General features: G+C 41.1%; 1 protein-coding gene across 11 annotated transcripts in view; it reads right to left on the bottom strand.

Annotated features, from left to right (window-relative positions):
- The window catches only part of DLGAP1 (DLG associated protein 1), a 337165-nt gene that overhangs the window by 260836 nt on the left and 57599 nt on the right, over window positions 1-18730 (bottom strand). For 7 of the 11 annotated variants that reach the window (XM_024120784.1, XM_024120783.1, XM_024120785.1 and 4 more), the window contains exon 2: window positions 8630-8844. In XM_024120784.1, coding sequence (XP_023976552.1) covers window positions 8630-8844 — 215 coding nt within the window. Of the gene's footprint in view, window positions 1-8629; window positions 8845-17414; window positions 17529-18730 lie in introns of all 11 variants that reach the window. The other 4 variants (XM_055080557.1, XM_055080560.1, XM_055080558.1 and 1 more) reach the window with 1 other exon arrangement.

The following is an 18730-nucleotide window of genomic DNA, read 5'->3' as shown; positions in this document are numbered from 1 at the left end:
ATTTATCGCTTTTAGTCTGCAGGTCTCCAGATGCAGAGGAGCCACATCTGGACCAGATGTAGCTATTATAGTGCATCATTCCCTGCTCTATAGGCTATCACACATCACCCACAGACCATACATTTTGAGGTTGATGGGGCTATGATAGGACGAGGACAGGGCTTTTGGGTTTTCTCCCCTTGATGGTGGTGGGGCAGCATGAATATATTTTGCTTGTGGGAGAGACAGCAAGCCAAAAATTTTGTGTCCAGACAGACTTTGATAGTCATTGGTGCTGCTTGCCAAATATTGTTCTGTGCATCCATGTCCTGGGCACATGGTAAGATTGCCTTTGTTGCCCTCTTTGAAGATAGACATTGCCACATCACTAGCTTTTGCCTATAAACAGGAACAGAGGGGACCTGTCCCACTTGCAAGGGGAAGCATTAAGACCCTGTGCTCGTTCCCCGCCTTGGTGACTCTGGGAGCCTTTGTTGATGTTTTGTATCCATAACTTGGTCCTGGGTGACCAAGGCGAGCAGAGTTCCCTACTGACCCAAGATGGTCAGGTAGCATGAGCAAGACATAAAGTTTTGTTGTTAGAAGCCTCTCTGATTTAAGGGTTGTTTTTTACTCCCAGTATAATGTAGCCTATCCCAACTAGGACAGGCCTGAAGCCAGCAAAATAGATCCTAAGAACAATTAGGAGCTCCATTTGATAGAAGCATAGAATCCTTGTAAGAGGAAAGCAGGGAAGAAGCTCTCAAAGGAGAGAGAAACTCTGAACGCTGTTGGGGACCATGTGAAGAGACACATGGGGTTCAGAAATTATTTAGCGGTGACCTGGTAGAAAGTCTCTGGGAAGAGTGGTTGCCAGGAGAGGCTAGAGGCAGCTAGACAAACTGGTCCATTGCAGTCATCCACGTGAGTGAAGGGAAGCCCTAAAGCTTGAGGAGGTGAGAGGTGAACCACAACGTTTCAAGACTGAATTTAGGAAAATGGTAATTTAGTTGATTGAAGCAGAAGAGTCAGGAAGAGAAGTGATGTACTTACGAAGCAGTGAATTATGTGGGCACCTTGAAATCTCATCTTTTTTTTTTTTTTTTTTTTGAAATCTCATCTTCCTGCATGCTTATCTTAAAAATATAGGATCAGTGTACATGATAAGACTTAGACTCCACAGGCTGGAAAAATCTGATACAGAGATTTGGTCTGTTCCACCCAAATTTCCAAGCAGAGTTATCAATGTGCTCAGAGAAAGGGAGTTCAGGTTGTTTTAAAAGATGCCTGGGAAAGTTGCTCTCAAAATTCCCAAATTAATTTATGCAATAATTAAAAACTTTGCAGTTAGAAGTTCCTCCCTGCAGTTAGCCTAAATTCCTTTGGCTGCAGTTTTGATCTCGTTTCTTTCTGTTTTATATATAGGGATGTTGATGGTTTTGTTATTCATATGCATCCTCTGTAAAGTAAGTGTACTTGGGCCTTGCCCAGCCTCCCTCAAAAAGGATGAGAGGCAGCTTCTAATACATCTGCCTAGAGGTCCTTTTCAAGGAGCTGTTTTCATTCCTGCCATCTGAGGCCCATGAGGAGATTTCCTTAATGATATAAAATGACAGCAAAGCTAATAACTTGAACTATCCTGACAAAATAGTAAACTGTAAAAAAAAAAAAAAAAAAAATCTCCAAACAACAACAACAAAACCCTCCCCATGCCAGGTAAAGTGGATTTTTCTGATCAGAGAAAAATTCTGAACAAAATGATCAACTTTAGTACTAACAGCCTCTGACTTTTAATTCCTTTCATTTCTACTGTGCCTGTCTTTGCCATTTTTAGATTTGAGAGTATATCCAGCTATATATATATATATATATATATATATATATTTACTCCTACTTGACCCTGGAAAACCATATTTTACTAAAGCATTTAATAAATTTATTGAAACCAAGGTGTACATGCCTCACACAGTACTTTAATATTAAAGGTGCTGAATAAATGTTTGTTACATGAATAAATGAGTGAGTGAAACACGAATAAAATTTCTGACTATTATTAGTGTGTTCTTTATACCTGGTTGTCTGCACTTTTAACAGGGAACACAGATATGAAATTGAGGGAATGGTTGCAAACAGATGGGCACAGGAAGGGAATTTTAACACTCTTTGCAAACAGAAGTCTCCCTGGCAGGATAGTAAGTAGTATAGCCTAAAAGGAGAGAGGACTTTTCTTTTCCAGAACCCTCTTTGGGGTCTTCCCTTGCCCCCATCTCTCCACTGTCTCTAGGGCCTTGTTGACACTGCCACACCTGGCCGGGGCATGTGAGGAAGGCCCAGCTGACACACTGTAGAGACACAGAGCACACACAGGTCCCGGGTTTGCTACTACACTTGTCCTGACCGGGCTGAACCCAGGCTCCCAAGAGGCCATCATTTCTCCCCATGACCCCATCAGCCAATGCCTACTTAACTCTTAATCTCCTCAATCCTTTGGTCGTTTGATCTTTCCTTTCTTTATCCCAGGCTAAGCCTGAGTCAAGATGTTCTCAAGGCCCTTCCTGTTTCAGCTGCATGTCTGCCTGCTTGCACTTCCAGGTCAGAACTTATTTCACTGCAGCCTCTGACATCCCCCTCAAATCTGCTCTGAATTCTCCATATCTGCCTTGAATGGCTCCTTTTCCTGGGCACCCAGTTGATCTTCCTTTTCTCTTCCATTTTGGACCTCTTTCATATCTTTTGCTCATCTCTGCAGTCTCGGTGAGTCCATCATTCCAACCAGCTTTTTATTCTTTCTGATTTCAACACCTGGCCGCATATCTTAGTTGACATGTAACGTTGGACAAGTTATTTAATCTCCCTAAGACAGAGATTCCTCATTTGTAAAGTGGGGAAAATCTCATGTATGGAGTTATGGTGATTAAACAATCAAAACAAAGCAAGACAAAGAAATGTAAGCCCTGAGCACTCATTCAGGCACTTAGAACCTCATTAAAACTGAAATCTCTCTCCTGTGTTTTAAACTTTCCATTCCTTCTCTCTAAAAGGCATCTGAATTTCCTTTCATTCCTTCACCTCCCTCAAAGACACACAGACAATTTGTTCTTCTCTGAGGTTGTGATCATTGCAGGGACAGTGCAATCAATGCAGGTTCCTTTCCAAAATGGTCTTTGCTAAAGAGCAAGAGACTAGGATACAAACTATGATACTCACACGCCCATCTCATTTGGAGGAGGGTATTCAGACCCCAAAGAGAGACCTATTTTTTTTAAGCTGGGCAAGGTGACAGCAGCTGAATATAATAGGCAATTTCTTGTACCAGTGGTTTTGTTTGTTTATTTTGTCTTTTAACAAGGCTTTTTTTTCTAGCAGTGGGTTGAAAGGTATTTAGATAATTTGTCTATGAGTAAATGAATGAGTTTCCCTGTTTTAAACTTTTTCCCATTTCTTCTTATTTTGTAGGGGGAGGGGTTGGGAGGATAGAGGATATAAGAAGACAGTGTTATGGTTGGGAAAGATGGGAAACTATCCTGAGTTTATGTCACCGAGGACGTAAACTCACAATTTTGTAGTGTTGGGTTATGCTAGTCTGTTCATCCTCCCATTGGAAGGGGCATCTGCTGCTATATGTTACAGTTACTGAAGGACAGGAGCGGAATATCAAAGCATTTGGGGAAAACAGACAACAAAGGAAAACAGAGACATTTCCCTCCACTTAAGACAAAGAAGGAAAGATGTACGTGGCTACGTTCTTCAATATGCTTCACATCCTTAGGAAAAAAAAATTCGCCATGCTTCCATCTTCATAGCCCGTGCCCCCTCCTTTTTCTGGGAAGAGAAGGAATACAAGGAGCTGTAGGTGGGTGGGAGGGGCATGTGGAATGTGAAGAAACAGCAGAGGACGTGGTGTGTCTAGAGAGAAAAAAGGGAGAAGGAAACTTCTACATAGATAAGCAAAACAAGACACTCCAGCAAGAGGCTACAGTTTTGGGTTTCTGATGTAGAACTGACTCATTTTAAATCTCCAGAATTAAAGCTGAAGGAGAACAACCCCATCTGTCTCTTCTTAAATTATTTCATTTACCAATACTACCTTCTTTTGTCTTCAGACTGTGAACTGCCAGTGCTTTGTGCTTCATCCTTATAATTATACACATTAGTGCTGAAAGTTTCCTCAGAGACCATGTAGACGAGGGATAGCACCTTGTGTCATGGCTGGTCAATGAGAACTGTGGTTGAAGCTCTGTGTTGAGAAGGGATCTGAGGCCCAGTCTGTACTCAGTTGGGAGGGTGCTGGGATCCGTTAATTCTGGGATCAGCTGATGCTGTCTGCACGGGGGGGGTGGGGTGGGGCTGAGAGGGAGCAATATAAGTGGCACCATCCAAGCTAAGAGCATGAGACTCTCATTTAATTTGGGAGGGGGGTGGTGGGACTCAGAGACATCAAACCAGTTGCCAAAAGCCACAGAGCTATTTATTTTTTTAAAAAGTTTCAGGATTAGAAAAAGAATGATGATTTCAAGGATTAACCATCCTGTAAATTAGCATTTAGGATTGAAAAGAAATCTTCCTGAAGCCTTTTGTTAGATACATTATCCATATTGCTGGAAGCTCTGATGGGTCCTCTCCAGAGCCAAGCATGCACAGAACCCTGGGGCCCATCTCACCGATTTCAGAGGAGTTTCAAAGTCTATAATATCAGAGGCTGACTATTTCTTCCAGGAGAAAATTTTTCTTAGTGCTTGGATGAAGGGATAAAGAACTACGAAGAGATTTTAAAGTGTTATTTGCTTAGGATTAATGGACATTTATTTGAATTTAACTTTAGAATCTTTTACATGACAGCTCACTTAACGTCATTTTTCAAAAGTTCTTTTTACAGTCTATTGAATAAAAGTCCATGATGGGATTTGGACATGGCTTTAATCATGGAAGCAGACAGGAGTCTCCTTTCCAGAATAAATAGCATATTATAGCAAATCCAAGTAAAAGACTTAAATCCCTAATCAGAGCCAAGCTGTGGTGACCTGCTTTGAGGGAACTTGGGCCTCCAAACCTCTCTCCCACTTGCCTGAGAATTTACTGTTAAACATTCAGAAGTTCTTTTTGAAAATACTAATATTCTTGGGTGATATGCCATTTCAAATTCATTGTTAGTTAATAATGAAGAAAGAAGGAAAAGCTAGCGGTGAGGGGAAGGTATTTGTTACTATCTGTGGGAGAAGAGAAGGGATTGGGAGAGATAATGGTCCCCAGAGAGTAGCTACAGAAGTTTTGCATCCCAAAGATGGAGTTCATTGTCTCAAGACTCCTTCTGACTCCAGAATGTTCAACTGACCTTAGGCCTTATCTACCTGAAGACACAATCATTGACATTAAGTAGCTGAAGAAAACTAACCTCAGAAATAAGCTCTCAAGATGCCTTTGGAAAACAGAAAAGAAAGAAGAAAAACAATGTAAGAAAGTGTAGGAGTGCCTCTTCTCCAACATTCCTGAGAGAAGATGGGAGTTGAAAACCTCATACAAAATGTTTGCCCCATCTCACTTGGCTAATTTTAGTTATCTTGGTTCATGGCTATGATTCATCCCTAAAGCTGTGAATTGCTGAGGAGGAAGGAGGAAAAAAAATGGACTTAAATGTCAAAGAAGTAGGAACAAAAATATAGTTTTCTTTTTTGGGGAATTAGAATTCCAGGATATGGGGATCTTTTTTTCTTATGAGGGATGGAATGCTTCGAACTAGAAAAATAATGAGCTCCAGTCAAAACATCGTCAAGAAAGAAAAGAATGGATTATGAGTTATGTCATGTCCGAATTTTTGCTTTCCTAGTGTATTCCCCTTCTTTCCCTTGTGTACCTCTTGAAATCTCAATAAACTAGACATCACTAAGACACCTATGTTGTTGAGTATGATGGAAGCTTAATATGTGGACCGTAAGGGGAAAGGGAGCTCCTGGAGCAGATGAGGGAGAAATGAATGGAGACAAACAGACTATGACAATTAAGTCTGGGGGAGGTGACGGTAACACAGGGAAGAAAGGCATGTGTGAATGACGGTGAGCTGTTGTCTTGCCTACTGAAGAATAGAGGGTGACAGAGATGGTTTGGTGAAACTCCATCCTTAGAAAAGAAAAACATTTTTCAGTGTAGTAGGTGTCCCCTAGTAAATTGGGTACCATTTGGAATTTCCATAGGTTTGGAGGAAGAAAAGCACAGTCACTACTCTGATACTCAGGTACCTGACCTTTCTCCCATCAGTTTAGCCACTATCTGTGTGTTCACCTTTTTCTGCTCTTCAAACTTCTGAACAGTAAAAAAATATATATAGGATGGTTGTAAAAACAGGCTCCAGGACATTAAAGGAAGATAACATCAGGTGGAAGCAAAATAAAAGAGTTCCAGTGACTTCAGAGCAGATTCCCCACAGCCCTGAAGCTAATAAGGAGATGGGTCCAAGACTCAACGGTGAAAGTTGATTTCTGCCCCTCCCCTGTCCTCAGCCTCCTTAGAGCACACCCCACACCCTCCCCTGTGGCTCTGCTCTTTTCTGTTCTCCTCATCCCTGGTAGGACTCGAGAAGCAGGAGTCATTGTATCTCATCCCCCACGACCCAAAGCGTCATGCATCTGATGTGACATGCATCCCAATAGATAAATGAATGGGATATAAAGGGGGTGGAAGGGACTCTGGAAGTTGCAGGATCCCACTGCTTGGTTTGCATTTGAGGACACTGAGATCTTGAGGGTCCAAGTGAATTTCTTGCCCGAAGCATCCCCGTTTTTTTGCATCTACTAGAAGATGTCAGTTAACACCATGGCTGTGACTACCTTTGATTGCCTCTAGGGGAGAGATATCCTAAAGTTCACAGAAGATACTTCCCAGAAGGTTCCTTGGTGCCCCCAATTTTCATACCACCTCAGCCCACTGCCATTATTACAAATCCAGTTCTTTTCAGACTGGCTCAGTTCTTTTCTGAGCCTCTGTGAGGGGTGCCACAGTGCAATGAAAACCCGATTGTATTTTCCTTTTTTGTGATCAACTGTTACCTTGTGTGGCAAGGTTAGGGGTTACATTGTGTTTCCCACACTGATATGTCAAAGTCCTAAATTTAATACCTGTGAACATGACCTTGCCTGGAAATAGGGTCTTTGCAGACTTAATCAAGTTAAAAATGAGGTCATTATTGATCCAATATGATCCAATATGACTGACATCATAAGAAGACAACCACGCAAAGACACGGAAAGTAGAAGGCCAGGTGACGACAGAGGCAGAAATCAAAGTGCCGTAGTTGCGAGCCAAGGAATGCCAAGGGCGGCCGGACACAGCCAGAAGCTAGGAAGAGGCAATGAGGGATTATTCTTTCCAGGCTTCAGAAGGAGCGTGGCCCTGACAATACCTTGATTTCAGACTTCTAGCTTCCAGAACTGTGAGATAATAAACCTGTACTGTTTCAAGTTCATGGTATTTGGTCATGGAAACACTAGGAAACTATCACCTGCAGTAATAAAGGCAAAGAGGAAGGGCAACCAGAAGCCGAAGGAAAGAAAGAGCTGCTTTTCTTGGGTTGGTTTGCTAATGTCAATGGTATTCATTTTTCATTGAAATGATCCACAGTGGTTCCACATGATCCTCTGAAAAAAAATTCATGAGGGGACCCTCTCTGTCACTTCTTTAAAATATAATATATTGATACTTTGCTATTTGAATACATTTCCATGATAGACGTCAGTTGTTTTTCAGTATTCTAGGTTTTAATAATCTAGTTTCTTCTCCTCAATCTGATGGATTTGGTCTTTTTTCTGTTATATTTACTTTGCCTTTTAATATTTTATTTTGTAATGCAATATAAATCCATGAATAGTAATATGTATTTCCTCAAAATATGGAATCAAAGGCACTTAAAAATACTAATTACCCATAATGCTTTTTTTAGTCCAAATGATGATCCACGTGATCTGTTCCAAGGCTCTGATTTGCTCTCCAGAAATAATATTAACAATTAAATCAGGCCTTACAATAATCAGTGTCAGTAGTTTCTTTTGTAATGCTGTTCTCTGTTTACAAATAGCACAAACTGAAGTAAGGACTACTTAGAATCATACTTTTCAGAACAAAAAAATTTTTAAGGTCTTACAAATTATAATATGTATCGAGTGTCCAAGTTTAAAAACATCTGTCAAGAATTTTCACATATTACCCAATTTTTAAGCATAGCCACATTCTATAACCTTCTCCAAGATAACTACTCTATTTTATTACTCAATCATCTGAAAAATTCAAGAGTTTTTTAAGGAAGCGTTGCCCCATAGATTTAGTGGCTCAACAACGTCCAAGGGTGGGGATACACAGATATCCTCATTGGTCAGAAATCTTAATTCTTTTTAGAGGCCATTCTGGATTGTTGCAAACTCTTTTGGAAGGTTGGGGGTTCAGCTTATGCTCTCTGCAGGGCGCAGCTGGATGCCTATGTCTTTGAAGGCACTGGGATGTATGAGTCAGACCCAAGGTCAAAATCAATAGAACATTCAATACATCACAGTGCTCCATCTGTGGGATGTTTTCTGCCCCATTCACGCTAGAAGTTGCAAGATCGGATTGTAGGTGATTGTACAGGGGGCCGGGCTACCGGAAGTAGAGCGTTGGAAACACTTACTTGAGTGTGGTGAGTTCTGTAAGGGATGGCTGAGTAGCCTTGAGATAGCTTTCCCTTCGCGCAGCAACTTTGGGAGAAGGCTTGGGGCTGGTGTCCGAGTCCCCACTGTCTTCATCTCCCATGGCCTTGATGTAGCTGCCGCTCCGCATTCTACGGCAGGGAATTTCATCATCTTTACCTCGAGGGGTGTACCCTGTCCATTCATCCTGAGGGACCTATGCAGATACAAAACAGATAGTTCATGCTTTATAAAAGTCTATCTTCTTTTCTTTCCTGACTGTGAATATGGGTAATACAGGTACTTATGTAAAACTTCAGACATTAACTTTTCAACAATAGTGTTTTACCATAATTGGTCTGAAAATATTTTGAATACATGCAAGTCTATGTCTCAAGCTTTGAAAGAACCTGTGTACTAGGAAAAATTATAACCATTTGATTCACTTCTCCGTTTTCTCACGCTGAAAATAATTGTCAGGCATACAGATGCCGTTGGAAAGCAGTTTTATTTGAGCTTTTCAATGATTTGTTTTCAGTTGTTATTTAAAATTCAGGAATGTTTCTCTTTTACCTTCCCTGCATCTTCCACCTCTAGCGTCTTGTATCCATAGTGCTTCCTCCTAAACCAGTGGTCTACACCAGCTGCATTCACTTTCCAAGCACCGATTCTTTCTGAATCCTCTTAATTTGGATTCAGCCTCCATAGAGTGCTCGAAACACTCTTTGAAGGTTTCCAATGATCTCCTCATGAAAGCTTGTGGCACTTTTTTAATTTAAATTTTTCTTGGCCTCTTCACACACACACACACACACACACACACACACACACACACTCAAATCACCTCTTAAGAGTCTCTCCCCTTTTGGCTTTCTGGTTACTCTACTTACCTGATTTATCCACTACTTATCTGGATTGTTCTTTCCCTCTAGCTTTGCTGGATTTTGCTCCAAGTCCCTAATTGTGGGGACCCCTCAAGACAATGTTCTCAGCACGCTGTTCGTTTTTCTTTCTACAATCATTTCCTTTGAGTTCAGCAGGGCATCACACTATGCTACAGAGGGCTTCTTTCTGACCTTATTTTCAGTTCTTAGATTCCCCAGTTCAACATGGACCCAACCTAGGGTCTCATATCTCCTCCATTTGGTAAAAGAAATGTACAATAATGGCCACTCTTTGTATCCATTAAGAAGTAACGAACATCCTACGTACTGTGCACAGAACACTGCACAGGGCTTAATGAAAAGAGACCAGAAAATGGGGAGGCTGGTTCTTGCCCTCAACAAGCTGATAATAGAGATGAGAAGACAGAGCATACAAAAATTTGGGAACAGTTCCAAGTCAACATGTTAGCGAGTTTCAGATGTGGTGCCGTAGATGGACTATGCACTAAGGAGACAGTAGGAACAGGAGTTATCAGTAATGGTGATAGGGAAGGAGGATCCAGGAAGGACTCCCTAGAACTGGCCAGGTTTGCACTGAGAAGGTAAAAAGGTATTGAATATTTTCATGCTAACTATTCACTGATTATCCATTAAATAATGCCATGTTTCATTATTAACATTTAACTATGCTAAGAAATTTGCTTATAGGCTCTTGTTTCATCGATGCAGCAACTCTGTGTGTTTTTCTGTATTTCTCGGATGAGAAGCAGAGGCTCAGAGAGCTTGAGAAATTTGCCAAAGAACACAAAACTAATAAATGGCAGCACTAGGGTGCAAAGCATTTTTGGTTTAACTCAAAGATAAGTGTTTACTTAATCTAAAATTTATGATTAATAACATACAAATTTTAAATCTAAAGTGTTAACCGTCCACAATGATACACACACAGAGTAGACATAGATTTTTAAACATTATTGGTTCTAGGAACTGAGAACAGACATTCCACTAAAAGCACTATTCTTTCCTCCTTAATTTATACATTTATCTATATAATTTGAAAACATATATCTAGAAACAACAGACTGAAGAGATGCTACTATTCCTGGACCTGAAAACAGTGGTTTGTAGGTTCTAATGCTGAAAACTACCAATGAAGTTTGGTTAAGCTTCACTATGCAGCTTATTTTATTTAACAAACTCTTAAATCATGCTTCCTATGTGCACGCACTGTTCTAAATGCTTTATAAATGTTAACTCATTTGATCCACACAGCTAAGGGCACTATTATTATCCCCATTTTACAAATGAGGAAACTGAGGTTATGTAACTCGCCCAACATCCCAGCTACGAAGGGGCAGAGTTCCAGCCCAGCAGCTCCTGGGGTCTTGCCATGACCATATTTGATGCTGCCTCTCTCTGCATGATCTTGTGGCACCTATAGAACTGAACAACTGTAGTCCCATGACACCTTTGTCATCCATCACGTCTGATCCATTTGCCATTTATTAATTATGGTAGTAGCAATGTAGAGTTTTTGCTTTTTTAGCTAAAAACCCATCCACATCACCATAGCAACAGGGAGACTTCTTAGGGAAATTATAAATGCTGAGAACAGTCTTGTTTTCCTTCCATTGGCAGGTGAGTCACTGCAAAGATATGATCATACTCAGAACCTCATTATTGGTTCAGTAATTACATCTTACAAATTAAGTTGGTACAGCTGAGGGTCACAGAGGAGGCAGCCAACTCTTGCCATTTCTCAGTACTGATGCACAGCTCATAAGTGTTGCTCTCTGACCTATGTCAGAGACCAATGACAACTTATAAGCTCATATTGCTTATGAAACAAAACATGGCAAATTTTTGTTTAGGTGTTTTGTTTTTTTCAAAGTTAGTTTATGGTAGAAACTTGGTCTTATACTAGAAACAGGCTGCAACTGTCACTAAGGGAACCAGCTGGGAAGTATTTAATGTGTATATGTTTCAATTAAACATATTTTTCAAATGATAGCAGCTAAGAAGTTTATGGAAGTGATTTGCTTTGGAATGGGTTTTAAAAATCAATACATTATTCATACACTGAAAGGTAGCCTACAATAAGTTACATGTAAAATAATACAGAAATTAGCTCCAGGAAAAATGTAAAGAAACAGAACCTCAAGACTTTGGAGAAGAAAAATACTGTTGCTGAACATTAAGGGCCAGCAAAGTCGCTATAATTTGAGCCACAGTTTTTATTATGTCTCTTAACTTTGAAAGCAAAAGAGGAGGCAGTGGTTGGTTACATTGTTTTCAAGGAAAACATACCAGTTTGTTTAGGGGCCAGGGCATGAAATGTTACTCCCTTTCCATTGAAAAGAAAGGAGAGTCATGTGCTGCAGCTACGATTGTGATCTAGTCAAGGTTGCTGTGTCCTTCTGTGTCAGTTGCACAGAGAGAAAAGATTTAGGCAAATCCAAAGAAAAAACTAACCTTGCAGCTGTCTGCGAAAAACCTTCCTATTACTGGTCCTAGTGGTTAGGGGAATGGAAGTCTTTGTAAGAAAGGGAAGCTGGAGCAGATAAAGGAGCAGCTTGGGCACTCGTTGATGACAGGCAAGCCAGATGTCCTGCTTGCCTGCACGAGCTTCGTGGGGCAGTTAGACCCAGTAAACGTTAAAGAAACAGCAATAAAATCAGTCTAATAAAGCTTAGGGTTTAATAACAGTATGGGTTAGAGAAAAAGAGGATTATTTGTTTTTTAATGCGTATGTTTAAGCATGAAACTCCAGTGGAGAACTTTATTTTTGAGAGAACAAAATGAGGATTAGTGTGCATTTTTCTATTTTGGGGATAGCCAGGCTATAACTTAAACCATATGTCATGGTTCAGGAGTAAAAAGACCTATCTCTGACAAGGAATGACCATAACCAGGTGCTATCATCCTCTGATTACAGGACGAAGATGCTTTCTTAGTTGAAATAGTGTCATGGGCACTGAATGATGGGCCATCCTAATGCAACAAGAGAAAATTAATATCACCTAATGGTGGCATGCTTACATTTTCTGTCTCCCTCTTTGCCTCTCTCCTTGTCTGCCTCCCTTCTTCCTTCACTTTTGCAAGGTTTCTTTTCTTTTTCTTTTTTTTTCCAGAGAAGGCAGGATTTATTACTTGCAGCAAGTAAGGAAAACACCTGCTTTCCCAAAGTGGTGTCTCTGCAAGTATTTTTTGCTTGTTCATTTTCAAGCCATGGTCTGGGTGCCGGGAATGTGCAGGCAGTTAACCATACAAACGTTGATCCCAAGTTGTGGAGCTTACATTGCAGGAGAGCAGGAAGAGATGGAGGATAGACAAGTATACCCATAAATGAACAAGACGATTTCAGAAACCATAAATGCCATTAGGAAAATAAGATGGGGTGATGTGACAAAGGGGTTGGAGGAGAACTCCTTTAACTTGTTCCTCAGCGAAGCCACTGGGAAGAGGTAACATCTAAGAGATCAGTTCCGACCAAAGGAGCCAACCTGGAGGAGAGCTGGGGAAGCGCTTCCAGGCAGAAGGATCAGCCAGTGCGAAGTCTCTAGAGTAGGGATAAGCTTTGTGTGTAACTGAAGCCTAGGAAGAAGATGCCATTGTGGCGGGAGAGTCCTGACCAAGAGGGAAATGCCAGGAGAGGTTGGGGAGGTGGGACCAGGTCACACAGGTTCTTGTAAATCCATCTCAAATCTTCCTTCAAGCTGAACTCAGCAATCCCAAAGCTCCCTCCAACTGCTCCAGCCTAAATTCAACTCCTTTATGAAATCTATAGCATGTACCATCTACATAAGGGGTCAGCCAACTGTAGCTCATAGGTGAAATCCAGCTTGCCATCTGCATTTGTAAATAAAGTTTTATTGGCACACAGTCATGCCCACTCATTACCTATTGACTGTGGCTGGTTTTAAATTAGAAGGGCAGAGTTGTATGGTTGTGATGGAGATGGTATGGCCTCTAACTTGATCCACAGATTCCTTCTAAGTACTTAAGTTGCATAATCCTACAATGGCATTTATATATATACATGACTTGTATTCTGTGTCTTTGTGTCATCTCTCCAATGGCTCAGTAAGCTTGCTGAAACTGGGGGAAGCTGTACCACTGAAGAGTTAGGGGCTTGGGCTCTGCAACCAGCTTGTCCAGGTTTGGGCTTCTGCTGGACCACTAAATAGGGACGTCCGTGGGCTCATTAATTAAATTCTCTGTGCCTCAGTTTCCTTGTCTGTTTCCTACCCCATAAAGTTATACATGGATTAAATGAGGTAATGACCACGAGCACACAGGAAGTGCTCAATAAAGGTCTGTTTTATGGGAGTTCTGCACTTGGCACACAGATGCTCCCTCATGGTGGATGACGTTGGCTTTCCAAGAAGACTCTCATGCCTTGCTTTCAATTTCTTTGATAATGGAGGGGCAGAAATAATTGAAATATATTAAGCAAAAACTTAAATTTCTAATATACTGCCTACGCCTATCATTTTTAAGTGAGACTGACCCATCAGGAAATACTCTACATTCTCTGTCCAGGGGACTCATCTCTATTCTGTAGGACCGAGGGGGGAGCCTGCTTCCTTGGGTCAACTGAAGCTGGCCTGGCTTCCCAGTGATCGAATCTCAAATGACTCCTTTTTGTTCATAAATTAGAAATCTTAAGGAAAAAGATAACTCCATGGGAGATATTTTTGTATTTGGAGCAGCTATTTTTCTTTTAGAAACCTTGACTCAAGACCTATGCATTCCAGATGTCTGAGGACCGTTAAGGCCAACAGCCGGTGGTCAGGGAGGTGCTGGGCTGCACGAAGTGTCTGCTCTGTGCAGCGCTTAGTCACTGTGGTGGGGAGAGGCTGGAAAAGAAGAACTAATTAATTCCAACACCAATTTTGCTTTCACTCACTGTGTGTGACCTGGAATGAGTCACTTCACCTCTTTGATTCAATTTTTCCATCTGTAAAATGGGGATGATAATAGATGTGTAATGAATAGAGATAATATCTGTGAATATAGCTTGTGAACTTCAAAGCACCATTAAAAATCTGAGAATAAATGTTACAGATCTGTCTCCTCGTGGCTACTTTTAAAGTATGGCGAGCTATAAATATCTTGGGATTAAAAAGCAGTTGTGTTTTAACTAACATCCTTCTAGTCATTAAAGTAGATATTCTAGTATAAAGATATAAAAGCAAAGGGAATATATATATATGTAACCCTATGTAAAAATAGAAAAATCTCATATATATGAAAATTATAAATATAAATAAAATATATATTTCTATTTATAATATATGTAATTTATAATGTATAATATAATGTATATTATATATATTTTATATATATATAAAAGGTTTCCCATAGGGAACCTTAAAGTGGCATCATTCAAGGTAATTCCTTCTGTCTGAATGTCTCAAACTCTTTGCTAATTTTTTCTTTGGGGGGATGCAGGGGGAGGTTATCCTATTCCCCTCTTGGTTAATAGAATTTCTATTCTATTCTGAATAGACAAGGTACCCCTACTTTTACACTTTCTCAGCTCTCCCCTAAACTCCAAATGTTGCATTTTACTGAATCCAAAATACCAACGTAAACTCCTCAATACATTTTTTTTTTTTTTTTTTTTTTTTTTTTTTGGTGTGGTATGCGGGCCTCCCTCTGCTGCGGCCTCTCCCGTTGCGGAGCACAGGCTCCGGACGCGCAGGCTCAGCGGCCATGACTCACGGGCCCAGCCGCTCCGCGGCATGTGGGATCCTCCCAGACCGGGGCGCGAACCCGGTTCCCCTGCATCGGCAGGCGGACGTGCAACCACTGCGCCACCAGGGAAGCCCCCCTCAATACATTTTTGTACCACTAAGAAATAAACACCACCAATTAAGCTCTGACACTCCATAGATTAAATGATACATTCCAATATCAAAGATGCTAAAACGTGAAAAATATGGAGCTCAGGAATCTATCAAACAGCTTTTTAAAGAATATGTGCAAAAATAAGAACATGAATGGATGTATTCTGGGATAGCAATTATAGAACTTAATGTTTGTATTCCTTAGTGACCAGATTAATAACAGTTAGCATTCATCTATGTCAGGCTTTGGCCCAAAACATAAGTTTACACAATTGTCTCATGATCTTTACAACCGCCTTGAAGGATAGGAAGAGTAAATATTATAATCTCAGTTTATCAAATAAAGAAACTGAAGTCCAGAGAGGTTAGTAGCTAGGTCAGAGTGACACCATGCCCAAGCTGGGAGGGGTCGGCCATGAACAGTCCAGGGATTTTTTTTCTTCGTATTTAGATCTTGGTTGTTTTAGGAGTAACAACTGCCATTTTATGATAATCTAAAGAACACAGAGTTTAGATAAGAAAACAACTTCTGAGAGTTTTAAAGTCTGGAGGAAAAAAAAATTCATAAACAAAGAACTACATGCCTTGAAATTAAAATAAGACATACTGTTGCAGACATGGGAAGGCTTACTTTGAAAAGGCCCTTCCAATGCACATGGGGTTTGGCTGAGCTGCTGTCATAGAGTATAACTCAATGTAGATAGAGTCAGACATTCTGTGCCAGGGATGGTCTGGGAGCTGATGGCTGGGAGATGAAGCCATGTGTGAGTGACTCCTTGAGAGCAGATTATCTCAGGATGGGAAGTTGGATGGTGAGGTTTGGAGTAATGAAAATGCGTGAGATTTGGGGAAATCTGAGAGCCACAAAAGGAATGCAGACACTTAGAAAGCCGGAACAGCCGAAATGGAGCATGTGTCCTGAAATATACCAGGCGAGGCCGGGGTAATTCTGTGAGCAGTTCTGGGCTGCAGAGATTTGGGAGGAAAACGCATAAACCTAAGGCAGAGGTGAGGTTTAGAGCCAGTTTCTATTTCATCAGGAACCAAAGAAGCTGGGAGAAATAACTTAGGCATTTGGTTCATTAGGTAGAAATAAAGACACTATAGCAAGGAAGAGCTGTGATTAAAATGGTGGGTATCAATACTAGGCTTGTATTTGCAAGGCTACCCATTAGCAGCTGTTGATTTCTTCAACAATTGAGCATTTCAATTGAAGCAACCAGGTAAGTGAGGGCACTTGGCTATAGCTGAAGGGGGTCAACCTATTTGGCCTTTCCCGAGCTTGATAAGGAAGGGTAAATAGGGGGAGGCAAACCTGTACTTAGGAAAGGAAAGCTGGGGATCTGAGATAATTACAGAATAAGCTGACATTTATAGAGTAATCTCAAGGGCTGGAAGTGATACCAGTGTGACTTTATTTTAATCCCTCTAGCAGTCCTATGAAATAGACACTCCTCTTTCCATTTTACTGCGGCAAAACTGAACTCAAAAAGCTGGACCGCCTTGCCCAAGGTCATCATAATGAGTAGGAGTCTGCATTTATCTGATACCAAAGCCTTTGAGGATATCACGCTGCCTCTGATATGGTGATTGAGGGTGTGAACAAATTAACTTAAAAAAAGAAATGGAGTGCGTGCTCCCGTGCTCTGTACTTTTTAAAAATAAAATGTAACTATTGAGATAAGCACCCTCAGTAGCTTGTCCCTAATTGGCTAGCATGGATAAAGAGGGTTTAAAAGAATAAATATGGAAAATAATTGTGAGATAAAGCAGCGCTTACTGTCTCACCGTTGCGTGGCGCCCTTAACAACTGTTGTTCTCAATTTTTGCTTAAACGTTACATGGACAGTTTGTGAGGAATCAGAAGACATGCATGACTGCCACACTTTCAAGGGTGCTGTGAGGGCCTCCAAGCACTCTGGTGGTTTTTCAGCATTTGTAAGAAGGCTTTGCCCTGGATGTCAAGGTCCTGCCTAGCACTCTGCACAGAAATGGCTGTACTGCGTCGGCCTTCTAAGCACTTTTAGTGAGCTCTCAGATTCCCTACTCACTCGGCTCCTTTGCATCTTCTTTGCAGCTGGGAGAACTGCTTTTCTGCTCCACACAGCTTTCAACTTGACAAATGCGAGTTGGCATAAATGTCCCTGTAGCCTTTTTAGCTTGCTCTTTTCAGAGCAAAAGCAGAAAAAAAAAAAAAAAAGAGCAAGAATAGGAAAATTACAATTACACGATGTGTAGATCCCAAGGCCTGATTTCCCTGGTAACCACCCTTTCTAACTCCCCTTGAATCCTGAAGCTGGTGTAAAAGTTAATTTGCTTCAGATTGCTTAAAAATTACCTATCAAGGACAGGAGTAAATACCTACCTCTTTTAAAATAGGGCTAATACCCTTTGCCACATCTTTCTCCAAATTACATTTTAAGATACCCTTGAATAGAACTTTGTAAACAATGCTATTTGATGGCGATTCACTCACTGCTACCCCATGGAATTATTCTCACCCACGTACGTTTACAGGTATCTACAGGGTACCTTGCACCATAGCAGGTGCCAGGGCGATACACCAAAGACATTTCGCAAAACACAGTCTGGTCTCAAAGGGGTTTACAAGTTTTAAGTGGATCAGGCAAATCTGGGGGATGGATGAAGGAAAAGAGTAAAAATAGCTTTAAAGCCAATCAAGCTAAGTTGAGTATTAAATTTCAGTACCTCCAAATTACCTACTGGCTTTGTTGTTTGTTCTTATGAATCCTCTTCTTGGTGCTGAAACTGTTCCTTTGGAGTTGAACGTATCTGTGCAAATGCAAAGCGCATTTCCACTGGGAAATGGCACTGCAGGAGAAATGTGGAGGGGCAAGGTCTGTGACCCCTCAAAGGAGGGGAAGGATCCATGGACCTTTGGGGGCTGGCAGAAAATATTGCTGAGGTGATGCTCATGTCAAAGGGGGCACGATCTGTTGGGAAGATACCCTTGTGATACCAGAACAAGAAATAGTAACTATGGTACTATATTCCAGTATAATATGAGGAGAGGGGAGGAAAACGCATTTTATTCATTGTCTGCCCTGTATTTTGATTGCAGTGAACATCTGTGGCTTTTGCTACCCAGTTCTACTTCTGATTCTTGTTGTCACATCCCCACGATTTTGCTTTGGGGAAACCTTGCACCCCCCGCCCCACCACTTGAGGTCTCCATATATTTCAGGAGTAGCAGAGGACTTGGCTTATCACAGTCCCCAGCACTATTACTTGTCTCATGGCTGGGCGTGTGATCTCAGGCTGTTCAATCAGCAAGCATCTCTGGACCTTTGCTTGGAAGCTGGGACCAAGATCGTTCCTCTCCTTCAGTATATCTACAGGGAAGCAA

Source organism: Physeter macrocephalus, chromosome 19 (assembly GCF_002837175.3).
Source record: "Physeter macrocephalus isolate SW-GA chromosome 19, ASM283717v5, whole genome shotgun sequence".
Classification (NCBI taxonomy): Eukaryota; Metazoa; Chordata; class Mammalia; order Artiodactyla; family Physeteridae; genus Physeter; species Physeter macrocephalus.
This window is presented reverse-complemented; position numbering and strand designations above follow the sequence as displayed.